Raw genomic sequence first — 18,841 nt, forward strand, 5'->3', positions numbered from 1 at the left:
TCCAGAGTTTAATTGTGCGTTGAGTGAGAGAGAATTTTCTTCGATTAGTTTTAAATGTGCCACATGCTAACGTCATGGAGTGCCCCCTAGTCTTTCTATTATCTGAAAGAGTAAATAACTGATTCACATTAGCTGTTCTAGACCTCTCATGATTTTAAACACCTCTATCATATCCCCCCTCAACCGTCTCTTCTCCAAGCTGAAAAGTCCTAACCTCTTTAGTCTTTCCTCATAGGGAAGCTGTTCCATCCCCTTTATCATTTGGTTGCCCTTCTCTGTACCTTCTCCATCACAACTTTATCTTTTTTGAGATGCAGCGACCAGAATTGTACACAGTATTCAAGGTGCGGTCTCACCATGGAGTGATACAGAGGCATTATGACATTTTCCATTTTATTCACCATTCCCTTTCTAATAATTCCCAACATACTGTTTGCTTTTTTGACTGCCGCAGCACACTGAACCGATGATTTCAATGTGTTATCCACTATGACGCCTAGATCTCTTTCTTGGGTTGTAGCACCTAATATGGAACCTAACATTGTGTAATTATAGCATGGGTTATTTTTCCCTATATGCATCACCTTGCACTTATCCACATTAAATTTCATCTGCCATTTGGATGCCCAATCTTCCAGTCTCACAAGGTCTTCCTGCAATTTATCACAATCTGCTTGTGATTTAACTACTCTGAACAATTTAGTATCATCTGCAAATTTGATTACCTCACTTGTTGTATTTCTTTCCAGATCATTTATAAATATATTGAAAAGTACGGGTTCCAATACAAATCCCTGAGGCACTCCACTGTCCACTCCCTTCCTCTGAGAAAATTGTCCATTTAATCCTACTCTCTGTTTCCTGCAGATGATCCCCCTGGTTCCGAGCCACCTGTTCTAACTGGACCCTGTGCAATCCAGGTGCCTTTTTCTTTCTTCAGCATGGAGCATGCCCTCTGTTCAGTCTACCAAGGCTCTGTCCTTGTTGGAGCTGAGTACACTGCCTAGGCGCAGGAGTCTGGTTGTGGCCCAGAAGGCAGTGCCACTGGTGCTGTTGCTCAGACCTGATGCCGGGTTGGCACAACTGGTGTAGATTGCTTCAAAGCCAGCCACTTCAATTGCCATAGCTGTGGCTCCAAGCTCCCACCCAGTGCCACCAAAGTCGGCAGTCCTTAGTGAGCATGAACCAATTTTGGGGTTTTTGAAGAGTATGTCTCTCTCCAACTCCAGGACAATGGGTCCCTCCAGTCCGTGAGAGCCCAACCATCGGTGCCTCCGTAAGAGGGAAGGTGGAAGCTCTTCTGTCCAAGATGGAGGAGCTTTTCCCCCCACATCTTGGGGCCCCTCAGAGTCTTTCATTTCACCCCAGAGACTCCTAGTGATAGGAGCAATCCCCTCCCCAAAGTTGTAGATTCACCCCTTCCAAAGATCGCCACCTCAACATCCAGGTCATGGCTTAGTGTGCCCCTGTGGTCTAATGGATCACGTTGTCAAAGCAATGCAGGACGCGGAGGGGAAGGAGCTTCACCTGCCTCTTCCTATGTTGGTTGCACAGTCTGTTTCAGGGGTTGGGTGGGGAAATGACAGCACTTGGATGTAGGTGAAGCAGGGAGGAGAATGAGAGGGATGGTGGTTAATGCCACAGCTTCTGGTAGGTAGTGGATCTTCTGTTTTCTATGGCCAGAGGCATATAATAAATAAAATGTAAATATAGCAGTGAGAAGAGTTGGTGGAGGTTGGCAGCAGATTTTATTTGGGGGAGGGGGGGAGGTAAAACAGGGAAGAAGAGGGTAGATGGGTGCTGCAGTTCGTGCTGTAAGGTTTATACTTAGCCGGTTAGCAATGATTGTAAGTTTTGCTGGCAAGGTCAATATTCAGTAAGCCAGCGATCAGCTAAAATTATCTAAGTAACTTTAGCCAAGTATATTCAACGGGGAAACTTGTCCCACTGACTATTCAGCAAGCTCTTTGCAGAGAGAGCGAGTTTGCTCAAGATAGAGCTTTTGTTGCTGCACGTCGGCGGGCTGAACGCCGCGCCCCAGTCGCCCTGAGCTGCAGGAGCCCGAGCCGGCTCTCGTGCTTAGCAGATTCTGACTGACCCCTGCCTTCATCGCCAACGTGGTTTTACATTTGTAAACATTGCTTTTTTTTGCTGCACACTAATGCTGTGTTAATAACAAAGGGTTTATTAGTACAGTGATATTTCTTTGCTGCTGACTCTGCCAAGGCTAAATGAAATCTGGGGCATGCTTGGAAAGCTGGTTTACAAAAATGAAATAAATGCCCAGGAAAGAGAGAGACACTTGCTCACGTGCTGTCTTGAGAAAGGAGATGAGCCTTTACTTTTATGCTCCCGTGCTACCTTTGAGAAAATTTCGAAACAGAAGAGGTGGGAGGGTCTCTGTTGCTGCAGGGCATGTTCCCAGAGATCCTGGGTGAACTAGATGATGATAAGTCGGGGTTTGGGGAAGCACAAAAGAGCAGGAAGAAATGGTCAGATCAAGAGGAAAAAACGCTACCAATTGATTCTGCTTTTAAAAGACTTGGACTATCCCAATCCAGTCCTGTATCTCCTCATATTGTGTTCTGATGTGCACGTAAAATGCGTCTGGCGGATCAGTGTGTCTCATTGCTGTCTTCTATATCTGCATGGAACACAAGCCTAATGACTTTTTAATTATTATTGTAGCTCCCAAGAAGATGACCGGCCCATATCACCTTTCTACTTGAGGTATGTACGTTACATTTTTTCATCTTTCTGGGAACGAAATTTTCATGGTTAACACTAAAGCCTATTTTTTATTTGCATGCATAGCACAACTGTGTAAAGAAACTGAAGCTCAGGTATAGAGTATTTAACAATTTTTTTTTTTTGAACTTGATGTCAAACTTTCTGGACTGAATTCTTGAAATAGTACTCCATAGCCAGTTTAACTGCCACTCGAGAGCCACAACTCGTGGCTGGAAGTCCCACTCCTGCTGGTGCCTACTGGCCTGATTATTTTGTATGTTTGGCCTTTTGAAGGTAAAAACTTTCCCTTTCTGTGGAACACAGAATCCAGTTGGCAGCCAGGATAAGAGTTGGGTTTGATGTTTCTTTATATACGTAGGCTTCAACTCTGCAAAATTCGAGATTAGTGCAAGTTACTGAATTTCTGGAGATGTTTGAAACCTGGCCTTTTGTTCTCATACTACAGAAGGTATTTGGGTTGGCTTTGGAGCTATTAGGCTCTTTCTCCTAGAGATGTACTTCTATTCAGAGATAGATGGATTCTGTCTGCCACCACCCTAGGCACTGATTTAGTGCTATGGTATGCCACCTCTTCTCCCCATGCCCCCCCCCCCCCCCACCCCCCAGCAAATGTCCGATCTACAGTGTTGCCCTCTAACCCCCCAGACCTGGGCTTCAGCGGCAATTCCCCCCTAGGTCAGCAGGGTCAGGGCTTCCATTTCGCAAACTATGCAGTTGCCTAGAGCACCAAGATTTTGGGGGTGGCAAAATTCTGCGAGTATGAGATCCAGAATGGTGTTGTAGCAGAAAAAGGGAGTACTGTGCTGGAGCCATGGCCGCCAGTTGGAAAGAGCGCTCTGCTGGAACTTCCTCAAATAATGTATGGGGTTGGGGGGGGGGATGATCAAAGGATCACCTAGAGCACAGAATATTCTTGGCCTGGCCCTCTAGGTCAGTGAGTCACAGGCCCAGCCCTCTACACGAAAGCCCAGAGGGAGTGAGACCTGTAAGCACAAGCTTGCTTCCTTCGCTCACTTACCTCTGAGAATCTCTGTTGGGGTATCTATAGAATTCTGAAGAAAGATTGTGAGGTGATATGGGTAGGGTGGGACATGGAAATATGTTTATCCTCCCTCAAATTTTGCCACCCTAGGCACAGGCCTAGTAAGCCTGTGTTTGCAAATTTTATGTACACTTCTGAATTTTACATGATCAAATCCTAAGAGTTAAGAATACAGAAATACAGAAAAAGATACAATTACAATGAAAATAAAAATATGAAATGTGCACAGCAGAGCTGTATTTGTCAGAAACAAATCTGATATTTTTTCATAAAGCATAGGGAGGATAACTCAAATAACTGCATGCTGTGGCATATACCTGCATTTTTATGCCTGCACGTAGGTTACGCACGTATGTAGGCTTACACGTGAATACAAGTAGTTCATTCAAAGCAGTTATTTGAATGCATTGAATGAGAGTACGTATCCTATCTGTGTCAAAAAAAAAAATATATATATACACGTATACTTTACATGCAAAAATAAAGTGGGACTTGCGTAAATCAGTTGGTGTATTTTAAAGCGTGCTCGTATAAGTGAAATTACCAGTTTTACCAATTACTCTACCAGTTCACCCAGTCTTTCTCCAGGTCATCAAGACACGCCTGGCTCTTCAGCCTGAACCCCCACCCCCCAGTTCACCCAGACCTCTCACCCAGTCAGTACTACCCAATAAACATGTTTAATATTACTTATGCAAGATAATTAGCAGGTGTGAATTACATGAGCAAGTTGGCAAATCTACAGGTGTAAGTTTCTTTTAAAATAGCAACTTACATATGTAATTGTTGGTCCTGCCTAGAATGCCTCCCCCTTTTTACATGCATATATGTGTGTGTGTGTGCAAAAGCAAAAATACACACGTATGTTTGATTTTTATAAAATGACACAAGTAGTTGCTACCTATGCGTGATGAGTGGCAAGGTAGTGAGTCCTTGGTGCTGTGGTGTAGTTGATGCTACCTTGAAGGCAAAGCTACAAGGCCTATGCCAACAGCTGATGAACACGCCCTGAAACGGGTCAGGCTGGAGCTTCACCTATATCAGCCGCCTCCCCTGCAGGTTGAGCCCTTGGGTTCTGGCAGCCGGCAGTGCCTAAGTGAGTCCCTAGGGTGGTAGAGCAAGAATCCGAAGGAGCGCCTGGGTCAGGACAGAAAGTAGACTGTAGAAGCCGGAGACGTGCCAAGGTCGGGGCAAGCGGCAGACAGGTTGGGTCCAATGCAAGAGGTTAGGTCCAGGCGGGTAGGCATGTGTGGTCAGGTCCAATGAAGCAGTCCATACCAGGAGGTCAGGCTGAGGATGGATGAAGACACACGGATGACACTGGATGAGACTGAGACGAGGAGACAATGTTGGATGAGGCAGGCTAGGCAAGGCGAGGCTGGACTAGGCAGGAACAAGGAATGTCGAGGCACAGGAACAGAAGAATGCAGAAGCAACGCGCACTACAGTATGCAGGAGACCTGTTGCTAAGGCATTTGATAGGTGTCCAAGGCAGCCTTAAATAGTGGACATCTACTGACATCATCAAAGTGCACCTCAGGTTTTTAAGGCTTGATGTGTGCTGCGTTCGCACTTAGGAAGACCCCAGTACATGGCAGCGTCTTCAGCAGGGTGTGCTACTCTCGGCGGCATCTGTTACCGGAGGCGTCCCTGCTGCCAAACATAACATTATGTACACACGTTAATTTTTATGCATGTAAATCTTTGAAAATTCACTGCATATTTTCTTTAATTTTTATTTGCTTTGTGAATCATAAAATTACTAGCTATGTGCAGATCTGTGTTTTTGACCCATATGACTAATTCTGTGAGAACCTTTAAACTTTTCTCGACTGGGAACTGTGATAGCCATGAACAAAACAGTATTGCATCTGGCTCCTTGCTCATCAAACACTTGTTGGAGATTAAAGGGCAGCCTGTCTCCATTGAATCGGCATTGGTCGTCATTTAGTTTTCACAGACGCAGGAATTGCTCTCATTTTGTGTCCAGGGAAAGATGCTGAATAAGTCAGTTGCTTGTCGTTTAATGCGTGTCTTCTACAGCTTTCATTCGACTACATTGCTGGTACTGTCACCTTCCAATTGCCTTCGTTTTTTGTTCTGAATTCAGAAATCTTGGATTGGGAAAGATGAGTGAGGATTTCATGCTCTGGGAAGTCACGTTGATCTGGATGACCTAACCAAAATGGAAAACTGACTTTAATACTAGCTGTACAGTGGAATCTGCCTGAATTCCCGCTATAAAAATACAGGCTCCTCTTTCTGCCCTATCGCTGGGTAGAGTACAGTCACTAGGGGGAGAGCTGTTTGATGGATCTCTTCTCTAGCTCTGTAGCTAGCAATTCTTGTTATAACCAAACAGTTGCAGACGGTATCACTCCTAAAGTTGTGATGCCTAAAAGTTTAATTCAGGGAACTGTTGTTTTTTTTTTGGGGGGGGGGGGGGTTTTGTCATTTCACCATCCATGACAGAAATTCCTGGTGAATGCTTTCCTGAATATTCTCCTTGACTGGTTGGTTGATGTAAATTTCATTACTTTGTCTAAGATTTGTATGCCAAGGATTAAGGGGGAGATTTTGAATAGCCCCTATTCTCTGTAACGTACATGGGCACTTTTAGACCTTGTGCTTCATGGCTAATTATCTGCGTTGTTTACCTTTGAAAATTAGCATGCTAAAATCGCCCCTGTACTTCGTACCCCTTATTTATGTGGGTGACCAAACTGGATGGGGAGGGGGAAGGAAATAGCATGCATATAGTGCCGACCCCAGGACTGCCTTTTTTTTTTTTTTTTTTAACCTGTGCAAAATTTCTGGTTTCACATACAGATTTTATTAGCAGTAAAAAGGAGCAGGCTGAGGGTGTTCTGGGGCAGAGTCAAGTAGTACACGCATTAGTTGCTATTTTGTAAAAGAGATACACGTAGGCATTACCAAACTTATTCATACAATTTTTTACACCTTCTAATTGGCTCCACAAGTGAAATCTCAGACTAGTCTGTTGTCTGCAGTATTTGGATGAACTGGTGGCAGTTCAGGGTGAAGTGCTATAGGATCTGGGTGAGCTATTGGAGGTATAGGCGTACTGGAAATTTCAAGTGTGCATGCAAGTATTTTCAAAACAATATCTGCCCAAACTTTATAAAACACGTATGTTTATAAACTAGGCAGAGAAAATAAGTACTTTCATTGCATGGGAAATATTTGTGCATACTGAAAATTACATGTGCACTTTTTCAGAGGAGGACAAAAATATTTTATAAACTGTGCACCTCCAGCTGCTTGGTTTTTAAAATACTCGGATAAATCTCCACCCATTCACTTCCGCGCACAAAAGCAATAGCATGAATAGATTTGAAAGTTTGTCTCCCTGTGTACAGCCTACCAGTTAGGTTTCTCATTATTCAATGAGGGAGTTTTCTGCTGGTACCAAGATATATAAAATGTACCTAGCAAAGTGGATGTTGTTGTCTGTCGGGGACTGGTGGGTTGTGCACACCCTGCAGGCCACTGAGGTGTGTCGCTCAGAAGCTACACTTGTACACATGGAGTTCTGTGCTTACTTTTTTTTACAAGTTCGTAGCATATGCTCTGCTGCCAGAGTCTGGGATAAGAGGACTCTGGGCAAAACAATGTGCACAGGTTGAGTCCAGCAGGTGGAAGGAGGGGGGAAGAAGGATGAGACTGCTGGGGTTGAGTGGCGGGCAGGAATGAGGTTACTGGGGTCCATCAGTTGTGGGGAGGGAGGTCTAGGAATGAGAGCTGGTTTTGGGTTGGGTGGAGGAAGGGGATGAGGCTGCTGGGGTGGAGGAGGTGGGATGAGAGTGCTGGGATTGGGCAGGGGACATAGGGAGGGATGTGGAGGAGGAGGGATGAGAATGCTGGGTTTATTTGAGGGAGGGGGGAGAAGGTTGATAGGGTTTGGTTTGTTTGAGGTGGTGTGGACATACACAGGACACAGGTGCTGATGGCCTGGCTGGGAAGAAGGGGAATGTATAGGAGACTCCAAGGAATTTCACTGGGTATCAGTTTGGGGGGAGGGGGGGTGTCTGTGTGTGTAATAATCAGCTGGAAGTGACCTCAAGAGTATATCTAGTCCATCCTCCTGTCTATAGGCAGAATCTACTGTTCCTAAACTATCCTGGGGGTGTATGCATCACTTCAGAAAAAAAAAACAGTTTTTGTAATATGATACAACATAGTTTTCAATATCTGAGCCTTATCACTAGTTAACTTCTCATTAATCTAATAAGAATTAAAATTTAACTGACAGATAATTAGCAACAGAAGTTTGCATCCTGATTAATATTGGAGAAATTAAACATTCAAGTAGTTACCAAGAATTAATTTCATTAAAAAAAAGTCTGCTTGAACACATTGTGACATGCCAAAGTGTGTACACCTGAAGCTTGTTAGTTACATCTTCCTATTGATGAAACCTGATTGCCAGATAACATTTTATGATTGCTATTGACCACCTGGCCACTAGTTTAGTGGTCGGCATGCTAGCTTTTGCCAAATAATGCAGAATCCTGCTTTAGAGCAGCCTTTGCTACGTTCCACCGTTCCTTTACCATCTGTAGTGCAAACGGTGACATCCTCATTATGTGTACTGAGTGAGATTTGTTTGTATCAAGATCTGGCGTTGGATCTGCTTTCCTGCAGGCTCCTTTCTTGTCCCACCTGTCTCTCTATAGAGAAGCATGTGTGCTGCATTCCAGGTGAATGTCAGCTTTACCAAAGTGCAGGTCAAATTCCAGGATAATATAATAACCTCCCTCAGATTAGTCAACACTCCTTATCCATTTAGTGAAGGTCATAATATTTTATGAGAACCTGTAACTTGATGCTGCATTAGACTTCCATGAATACACTTTAACTAGCAACACCTTCTTTTTTTTTTTTTTTTTCCTTCTTGCTAAGTAAAAGGAAATATTTAGTGCTCTAGAAAGGAAACCAAGAGTCTGCCTCATTTAAATTTTTTAACAAAAACATATTTTTATTTTGCTGTAAGTGAAGATTACTGTAGCATCCTGGGCAGAATGAAGACGTTCTAAACCATTAGATTGTAATAAGAAACTGGAGTGATATCACCTGTATTCGGAAAGAGAACTGGAAGTAGGAGTTAGAGCAGCTTTAATGTGCCAGAAGTTAAAATGGCAGGAAACTGAAGACGGGCTGTGTTCGGTTTCATAAACGCCACAGGGACTATGGAAACTGCACAGAATCGAACTATGCAGCGTGAATACGGAAACAATGAGGTTCAAACAAAAATAATATTTTGAATAAGATCACGCCCTCTGCAAAGTCAAGGGAGGCCTGCCTTACGTGCAGCTTTTGGGACCCCTGGCCCTAATAGTCGAGCAGTTCCGGAGGATTGGAGAAGAGCGAATGTGGTTCCTATTCATAAAAGTAAAAATAAGGAGGAGACTAGGAAGTACAGCCAGTTAGTCTGACCTCTGTAGTGAACAAGCTAATGGAATCACTGCTAAAACTGAGGATAGTGCCACTTTTAGAATCCAATGGATTGCAAGATCCGAGGCAGCATGGTTTTACCAGAGGTAAATCTTGTCAGACAAATCTGATCAATTTCTTTGATTGGGTGATCAATTAGGATCAAGGGAGAGCACTAGACTTGGATTTTCAGCAAGGCCTTTGACACGGTTCCACACAGAAGACTTATAAATAAATGGTCAGCAGAAAAAGGAAGGTAATATTGACCCGTACAGGTCCCTGGTGAGACCTCACTTGGAATACTGTGTGCAATTCTGGAGACCGCACCTTCAAAAGGATATAAACAGGATGGAGTCGGTCCAGAGGGTGGTTACTAAAATGGTCCGTGGTCTTTGTTGTAAAGCGGTCAATGGGGATAGACTTACGGTAAAGATTTAAACATGTATACGCTAGAGGAAAGGTGAGATGGGAAGATATGATAGAGACATTCAAATATCTCAAAGGTTTCCATGCACAGGTGAGCCGTTTTCAATGGAAAGGAGGCTCTAGAATGAGGAGTTATGAAGTGAGGCTGAAAGGGGGTAGATTTAAGAATAATATTAGGAAATACAGGGTACAGAGAGGGTGGTGGATGCATGAAGCAGCCTTCCAGAGAAGGTGGAGGATACAAAAACAGTATCTGAATTCAAGAAAGCATGGGACAAATACAGGGGTGATGAGAATTACGATGCTAAACTGGTTGGATGAATGGGCAGACTGGATGGGCCATGTGGTCTTTTTTTTCTGCCATCATGTTCTGTTTCCAATAAAAATGACATAGAAACAAGGTACACAGCTTTCCCCTTTTGAACTTGAGCACCAGGTCAAATGGCCCTCCTGGTCCCCCTCTGATTGGCCCTGAATATGATTCTTTTGAGACTCTGCTCACTGCTGTAAGGCAGGATATGTATCAGTATTTTATTCCATATTGCACTACCTACCAATAAAGCAAGCAGGGAACTAAGCGTCTTCAAACACTGGCTCAGAAATAATAACAGTGCTGCAGGTCTTTTAGTGCAGCTTCTGGCCCAAAATGGCATCAAGTCATTTGGGAGCTTAGAAACATGGAGGTTTCCTGTGCATGGGAGGAGCTTATTGTGGTCATCAAAGAGCTTGAAAGCTTGGTTACACCTGACAAACATGCTCCAGTCTCTTAGATTAAACGTGTGCCAGTTGATTATGGGGTGTTATATGAATGGGATGCCCTAGTCTGTGATACTAATTTTAAGATACCTTTTTAGATTTCCAAATTGATCTTTATACATACTTCCCAAATGTAAAGATGGAGAAGAGGGAAGAAGAGCCATAGAGTGATAAGTCACAGAGACTGAAATACCTTGGCTGTCTTATTACAACTGAATTTCACCATTAGATTGTTGCTGTTTCTAACACAAATAACTGCAAAGAAGAAGGGCTCATGAGGTGAAAGAGGGTAGACCATGGAGTAAGTAAAGGAAGTATTGCTTTACAGAAAGAGTGACGGATACATGGAGCGGCCTCTGAGTGGAGGTGGTGGAAACAGGGACAGAATTCAAGAAACCCTGGGGCAAGCACAGAGGGATCCCCGAGGGAGGAGACAGGACTACAAAGTTAAGCAGGAGCTGTGGTTCGGCAAACTGGATGGCTCGTATGGTCTTCGTCTATCATGTTTCTATGTCATTGTGTGTGAAAGTACATATGTTTTTTTGTAAAGGGAGAAAGTAGAAGTTCTCATGTTACTTGTTTAAAAAAACAACCCATGTACCTAAAAGATTAAGCTGCTTTCCTAATGATATTCTCTGAGCAGGAATATTATTGTCTCGGAAATTTAATCCAAGTATATTTGTGTTTTGAGCAACTATTTTTAGAGACCATTCATCTTCTTACCTTAGTGCATTCTTTTGATTGTTTACCTTCCCTGCACAGTTTTTGTCCTTCATGTGAGTGACATTGGACGCTAATCATATACTCACTCTTTCATATTTTTCTTTTCCCTTTATCTCCAGGGAGTATCAGTCTACATAGATTTATTATTAACTCCTCATTAATATGCTTACCTATTCAAAACATCTTTACTGCAGGTTGCACAAGTAGATTTTCTTCCTGGAACAGTTAGAATCTGAAAAGGATTCTGGTAGCAGTGAACATTACATTTTACAGCTGAATGGGGTAAAACAGTTTAAAGTGTAGGGTAAGTATCTTGTTAGAAGCTAAAACTTTGCATACATTTTTATGCTCCCTTGGCATGCCATCTGCATCATATACAGATTTAGGTCAACACATATTCAAGTGCTTGAAAGAGGCTTTCTTTTGTTCCAGTGGTGAAATTGGATATGTTTTCTGCAAAAATGGACTTATTTTGGTTCATTAGGACTCTTAGAATAAAAAGGGGTTTTGCTACTCGCTGACAGATTCTGAAATCCTTGAGAGGATTTTAGTACAAACAAATCAAGATGGGTTCTTCTAGGGTCCCACCATTATATAGATATGTTTTCTATCAGAACTGTGTCAGTTTAAATCCAATTGCCAGCCTAAGTTGTTGGTTTTGGTTTTTTTTTCCTTTTATTTATCTCTTGAAGAGAGATTAGCATTATCAATATGGGCATTATCATTAAATCCACAGATTAAGGCAGCCAGTACTGGTGATGGTCACACACAACTTTCTTGGAAAAGAAATGATAATGAGATTTCACCAAAAGTCAAGTGGAAGACTAGCCCAGTGGTTAGGGCAGCAGGCTGAGAAATCCCTATGACCTTGGACAGGTCACTTTACCCTCTGTTGCCTCAGGTACAAACCTATGGGTAGATTTAACAAGCATTCAACATGGCTTGCCTCAAAACACACAAGCTGTGTTATTTTCTGAAAAGTTAGTTACAACTCAGGAGTTGTAGGTAACTTTTCCCAGAGACATTGGGACATTAATGTGCATTTTGATGTCTCCTGGATGCTTAATTAAAGGGCCAGCAGTGGCCCTCACAATAACCCCCTCTCAGGGGTCATGTGAGAGTCCAGTCCATTCCCCTTGCTACCTCTAGAGGTGGCCAAGCCGTTAAAGTAAAAAAAAATAAAGTCCAAGTCATGCAGTGATGCTCTACTCCCACCCAAACCCCTCCTTTTTTCCTCAATAGGTCAACCCCCACCCGATCCAAAGCTCATCCCCTCCCCTTCCCTGGCCATATCTGGTAGCCTGGTAGGTCCCTGGTAGTCTAGTGGGGCCTGGAGGCCATCTGCCACCATTTTTCAAAACGGCACCACCCAGCCATTGCTCCTATCACATGATTGGAAACCCCTGCTGTATTTTTCTGAGGCCTGCAGAATTTTTCCTCTTTCACAGAAAAATACCATGGCATAGTAAATCTACCCTTTAGATTGTAAACCTTCTTGGGACAGGAAAAATACCTTCAGTGGCTGAATATAAAACACCTTGAGCTATCAAAGAAAAGGTGTGAGCAAAATATAAATAAATAAATATCCCGATATTTTATCTGTTTTCTGCCACAGTTCCACTATATTTAATTTGTACATTACAGGAAGCTGTGGCAGAGGGAGCAGGATGCAACTAACGTCATTGGCACTTTCAGTTCTGCTCTTTGGTTGTTCACTACTTGACTTAACCCCATCTGCTCATGGGATACATCAACAGCCAAGAGTCTTAATGAACTTAACTACAGATTAACGTTGACATTTTCTGTGAATATGGCAGCACTGTTCTGGCTTTTATATGGTATGGTTTGTTGGAAGTGCCATTGTTACTCAAGTGTTGAGTTGTACTGCAATAAAATTTAAATTAAAAAAAATTCATAGATTCATTTATTTATTTATTTAACATTTTTCTATACCAACCTTCATGGTAATAACCATATCAAATCGGTTTACATAGAACAGGGAGGAACTTTAACAATAAACAATCATTTTAACAAAAGGAGCAAAGTTACAATCAACAAGGTGGATAAACTTGGAAGCATAGGTAGCTGGAAAAAAATTGTGAGTGCTAGAAGTATGCATCTCCTAACAAGCGTCTGGTATACATGTAATAGAACATAGGACACTGGTTAAGCACTATGGGGCAATATTCAAACCTTTTTTTAACATGAGTAAACATGTTTTTACCTACACACAAAGCCCTTTAAAAATGTCCCCTCCCCGAATGAATACATACTTTTACCCATACTTTTACAGGGCAGAGTTAGGTTAGAGGAGTAAAAGTACATAGATTTCGTTTTCAAATACTTCCCGGCACACGCTTTGCACCTGCTCCTATGTTGTGCTCTACCATCTGGGGGCCTGGGTTCTATTCCCGATCTAGGTCTCTGCTCCCAGGATCAGCCAAGACTGGAGTTGCTGCAGGGGGCAGGGTTCACATCGCCTTGTGGGGATGGGATCAGTCATTGAACAATGGGGGGCACCCAATGGTTGCATTTAGGGCCTGCGACTGCAGGGTTCCGGGGGCAAGGCCAGGAAGCCATTGGCATCTTTTGAAGGATTTCATCATCCAGAGCAGTTCAGACCCAGAAGATCAGGCTCCTTGACTAGATGACTAAGAGCAGAAGTTCATCTCCTTTTAAGTTGGCACCAAAGGCTCGATGTGAGGACCAAGGAGCTTCATCGATCAGGTTATGCCGAGAAGGCCTTCAACCTCTTCGGCTCCTTGGTTAGAGGAGAGGCATCCAGCCCTTTCATTTCCCTGCTTCTACCCATTTTCTCCTTTCTTACCCATTTACCCTTCACTTCTTACCTGTCCTTCCTCATCTTCCCCTTCAACGTCTCCTGTGGCAGGCAAAACAGCAGCAGTGGTTACAGGACAGGGATATAGCAGGAAATGCTTCATTACTGTCCCTGCAGCTGCAGCTCACCCTTGCTCTTGCTGATTAGATAGGAAGTGCGTGCTCTGGAGAAAGCAAAACAGCTGCCTCGATGTGAACATGAGCTGTGTCTCCACAGTGGTGCCACTTTTACTGCCAGCAGGCCAACATTTATTGTGCCCTTGCTGTCCCCACAGTTGGTGGGGGATTTGGAAGACAACTGGTGGCAATGGAATAGCCAAAAAGCCCAGCAGAGCCTGGGATTCTCCCAGAAGTTTTGGGAGATTTGAGCTTTCTATTAAAATAACTTTTTTTCTCTCAGGACTTGCTTTCTGGTATCATGCACCCACTTTTTCTCTGACCCTTCACATAGCCTAATGGGGAGCTGCTGCAGGAACCTGTCTGCTGAAAAAGGGACTTTTTTTTTTTAATTTATCAATTTTCCAATAATATTACAAAGCAAAAAAAAAAACTTTGTACAGCAATTTTAGGAGATCAAAGAAAGGGGGAAAAAAAAGACAAGAAAGAAAAATACAATTTTAAGCTTAAGAAAGCCACAAATCGTATATCTCCGAACTAGTTACACAAATCATTTCCAAAATTAAGGGAGAGCTAGAAAATTAGAGATTTGTACATATTCTATATTAGAAGAAGACCAGCAGTTTTAACAATTCCCCATTTTTTATTATTATACCTGGGAATTATTCTGAGTTACTGAAACAGGGGGTCTTTTTTTTTTTTGCCTCAAAAAAATTTCGCAGTTGATCTGGACTAAAAAAATAAATGTATAATTATTAATTTTAAGAACACATTTGCATGGATATCGTAGGAGAAAACTTGCACCGCTATCCATAACTTCTTGTCTCATACTTAAAAAAAAAGCTTTACGTCGCTCTTGCGTTAATTTGGCAAAGTGAGGATACATCCAGACTTGACCTCCGTAGAAGGAAATATTTAAGTGCTGGAAGTAGTGCTTCATTACTAAATTTAAATCTTGGGAAGAAAGAAAAGATATCAGAAGTGTAGCTCTATCAAGCACCTCTGTAGAGCTTTCCAAAAATGCTATCACATTAACTATAATCTGTTGCTTTGGTAGAGGTCATCATTGATTCTTTTTTCTTTTGAAATGGAAGAAACATGCATTTAGTTAAAACTGGAATTTTTTCCGAAGGAATTTGTAGTGTATCCGCAAAATATTTCCTCACTATAGCTAGAACGGGTAATCCTAAAACTTTAGGAAAGTTAATGAGTCTTAAATTTAAACGTCGGGAGTGATTTTCCAGAGATTCAATTCTTCTAATAGTAGTTAATCGCTCTCGTATCATCAAAGTGTTAACTGTTTGTAAATTTTTAATGTCACTTCCCATCACTTGCATAGTAGAGGAATGTTCCGACAATATCTTTTGGTGATCTCTAGCAACAGCATCTAGCTTCGTTGAAACTTTCTCCAGTCGCTGGGATTGTTCCTTGAAGACCTGTAAAAGACCCGCAGTCAGCTCCCAGAATGAGTCTAAAGTCATCACCGCTGTTCTGGTAATAACAGTAGGAGGGTCTGGTATAGCTTGACTTTCAGATGGTTCAACTTCAGGGAATAATTCCCCTTTTCCAAGGGGAGCTGATGAGTAAGCTCCCGCTGCTGCTCCTTCACTCACTGGGAATGATACCCGTGAGGGGTTTTCTTCAGATCCTCCAGCCTGGAGTGTTCCTATGCTTCCCTCCTCCAGGGGACTGACAGAAACGTCCAGTTTCCCCCAAGCAGCGGTACCACTTCCCGGCACATTCAATAGCAGTGTCCTAGGATCTGGCGGAGTAAGAGAGACTTCCCCAGGCGAGAACAGCAATCCTCCTTTGCTTGTTCCGCCAGCAAGGCTTACCCGCAATAGATCAGGGGTAGATATAGCAAAGCCAGTGATAACCTGTTGATCTGAAGGAAGTAAGGACTCTGAAGGGAAGATCCTCGCTTTACCTTTCCTTTTATGTGGCATATTGATTAAAAAGGAAAAGAAAAACAAGGGAAATCCAAGATAGTTAGATCAATCTAGACTCGGCTGTATATAAAAACCACTTAACACAGACCTCCCTTAAGGGGATGTGGCGTGTTACAAGGATGAGGTGGTCCTCTTGAAAAGAAAAAGATTCCACAAAATTATATTTCTTACAAAGCCGCGCACCCCTTTGTTGCGCGCTGCTGCGGGCTTGATTTTAAGGGCTCCTCCCGGCGTCACCAGGAAGTGATGTCAGGACACCTCGGGTTAGCCGGTACCAAGGCCCCAATGGAGTCAGATAGCAACAAAGCTCCAAGAGAGTGCAGGGCTGATCTTCCCCACAAGTCAGGTCCTCCTCAACTCCTCCGAACACCTCAGTCCCCAAAAGGGACCTTTTTATAGCTTTGAAAGCTCATACCATAATCTTGTCTGAGAATTTGTTAGTCCAATAAAAGGTATCACAACTTATAAAGAATCTAGTAGTAAGACAGAAATACACAAAGATTATAATAGAGGGGGGGGGGGGTGCAAAGGGCCGGAACAGTGACCTTAGAAGAGAGAGAATAATATGAGAGATGACAGATTTAGGTAAAATGAATAGCTTGAACATAAAATGGACAGCCAAGATGGATCTTGTCTGCTCCTCTCTCCTGATGCACTTTCTTACCAACCGCCCCCTCAGTTGCACTCGCTTCCCTCTCCTTGGCCAGCAGGGAAGAGCATAGCAAGTGACCTCCCTCTTGCCGTCTGTCACTAACGCTGCTGTTCAAAGCTTTGCAGCATGAAGGCCAGGTGGCCTGTAGACATTGCCAACCTACGTGCAATGCGCTGTTCAAACCCCAGAGTACTGAGGAATGCTGGTAGCAGACAGTGGTCTGGAGGAGGGAGGTAGGTTCCCGAGCTCTTCTGCCAGGGGGGGGTGAAGGGCATCAGATCCTGGTCCCTGGGAGATGTCATCTATGTTCCATAGCAGCCCGGAGCCCAGGGTGTGTCCAGCTCGAGTCTAAGCTGTGATAGTAATCCTTACCACAGGTAGGGTTTGCCCGTTGTTTTTTCAGTAGGTGACCATGTGACTACCAAAAACATGGGTAGGAAGAAAACGAATAGCTGGCCCTATAGTCTGCTGGGTTGAAATGCTTTTGCGTGGATGTATAGCAATATTATGTGTATCTAAGAACCTTATTTATGTTGTTTATGTAATGGAGTCCCCAGGGATTGGGTGTTTAAATCACTGTAGAAGAGCTGGGGGATCCAAGGCATCCATTACCTCTTTACCAGCGTTTCGGAAAGTTTATTGATAAAGTGGGTAATTATCAAACAACCGCGCACTGCGGCATATACACGTGTAGTGTGTTTTATAACATGCACATATTATAAAATACATACATGTTTGCCCCAAAACATACGGGTGTAGGACCTACTTGTGTGAGAAGGTATTTGCACATGTAAATCGATGTATTGTAAACCGCACACGTGTGAGTGAAATTACCAGATCAGCTAATTAGTCCATCGGTTCCCCCAGACCTCCGGGTCATCGAGACCCTCTTGGCTCTTCGGCCTGAATTCCCCTCCCACCCAGTCAGTTACTACACAATAAACGTGTTTAATAGTTCTTACAGCAGATAAGTAGCAGGTGTAAAGCGACACAAGTAAGTTGGAAAGTGTACAGGTGTGAGCCTCTTTAAAACAGCCACTTTTGTGCGCAGTTGTTCCCACCCAGGAACGACCCAGGCCACCTTGCATACATATGTGCGTGAAAAGTGAAAATACATGTATTATAAAATACAGAAGATGTGATTAGTTGCTACCTACGTGCATATATGCTAATTTTTATTTGTGTAGTGTTTTGAAAATTCACCTTAACTTTATAGCAGACCAGGTCTCTGGCATTCGCCATTTTGACAGAGAAGGTAATACAATAGTCTTTTTTTATTTTAGAGGAAGACAACTCCGTTCTTTTGGATGCCAGACACTTGTGAGGGCATCAGGTTCAACCAAAGAATATTTACATTTATGTGATATTTGGCTTTGATATCCTGAAACCTTGGCCAGTGTGCTGCTCCTGAGAAGAGTATTTGCATAACCCTTTATTCTGGAATGGTTTGCTCTCAAGAGACGTCTCTGGCATCAGCTTACCTGCCATACAGCACACTATGGACCGGATTTTAATACCTACGCATCGGCGTACATTTGTGCGCGCAACCCGGCACGCACAAATGTACGCCCGATTTTTATAACATGCGCGTGCAGCCGCGCGCATGTTATAAAATCCGGGGTCGGCACACGCAAGAGGGATGCACAATAGTGCACCTTGCACGCACCGAGCCCTTGGGGAGCCCTGCTGGCTTTCCCCGTTCCCTCCAAGGCCGCTCTGAAATCGGAGCAGCCTCGGAGGGAACTTTCCTTCCACCCCCACCCCCCCCCCCCCCAACCTTTATTTTATAAGTTGCGCCTGCCTCTGGGCAGGCGTAGGTTGCGTGCGCCAGCCAACAGCCAGCCCGCAATCCCGGCCACAGCAGCAAATGGCCACTGTGCCTGGAGGCTCCAGCCCCGCCCCTGGACCACCCCCCCTCCTTTTTTCAAGCCCTGGGACTTACACGCGTCCTGGAGCTTTGCGTGCGCCGCCGCCAGGCCTTTTGAAAATCGGCCTGGGGCGTGTAACCCCCCCCTACGCGCGTAGGCCTTTGAAAATCTGCCCCTTATGGTTGTTTACCAAGCAGGAACTCGGTCAATAGCTGTGATATAATCTCTGAGCAATGAAAACAATCCTTATACCATGTGCTGGTTT

The 18,841-nt window shown here is 43.5% G+C and overlaps 1 protein-coding gene across 9 annotated transcripts in view; it reads left to right on the forward strand.

Moving 5' to 3' along the window:
• Window positions 1-18,841, forward strand: part of FAM13A (family with sequence similarity 13 member A) — a 505,365-nt gene that overhangs the window by 345,062 nt on the left and 141,462 nt on the right. For all 9 annotated transcript variants that reach the window (XR_003856193.1, XM_029597821.1, XM_029597782.1 and 6 more), the window contains exon 9: window positions 2,689-2,730. Coding sequence is in view for 8 of the 9 variants with exons in the window: in XM_029597821.1 (XP_029453681.1) it covers window positions 2,689-2,730 (42 nt within the window). In the remaining variant the exon portion in view is untranslated. The remainder of the gene's footprint in view (window positions 1-2,688; window positions 2,731-18,841) is intronic.

The sequence above is a fragment of the Rhinatrema bivittatum genome, chromosome 1, assembly GCF_901001135.1.
Source record: "Rhinatrema bivittatum chromosome 1, aRhiBiv1.1, whole genome shotgun sequence".
In the NCBI taxonomy this organism is placed as follows: domain Eukaryota; kingdom Metazoa; phylum Chordata; class Amphibia; order Gymnophiona; family Rhinatrematidae; genus Rhinatrema; species Rhinatrema bivittatum.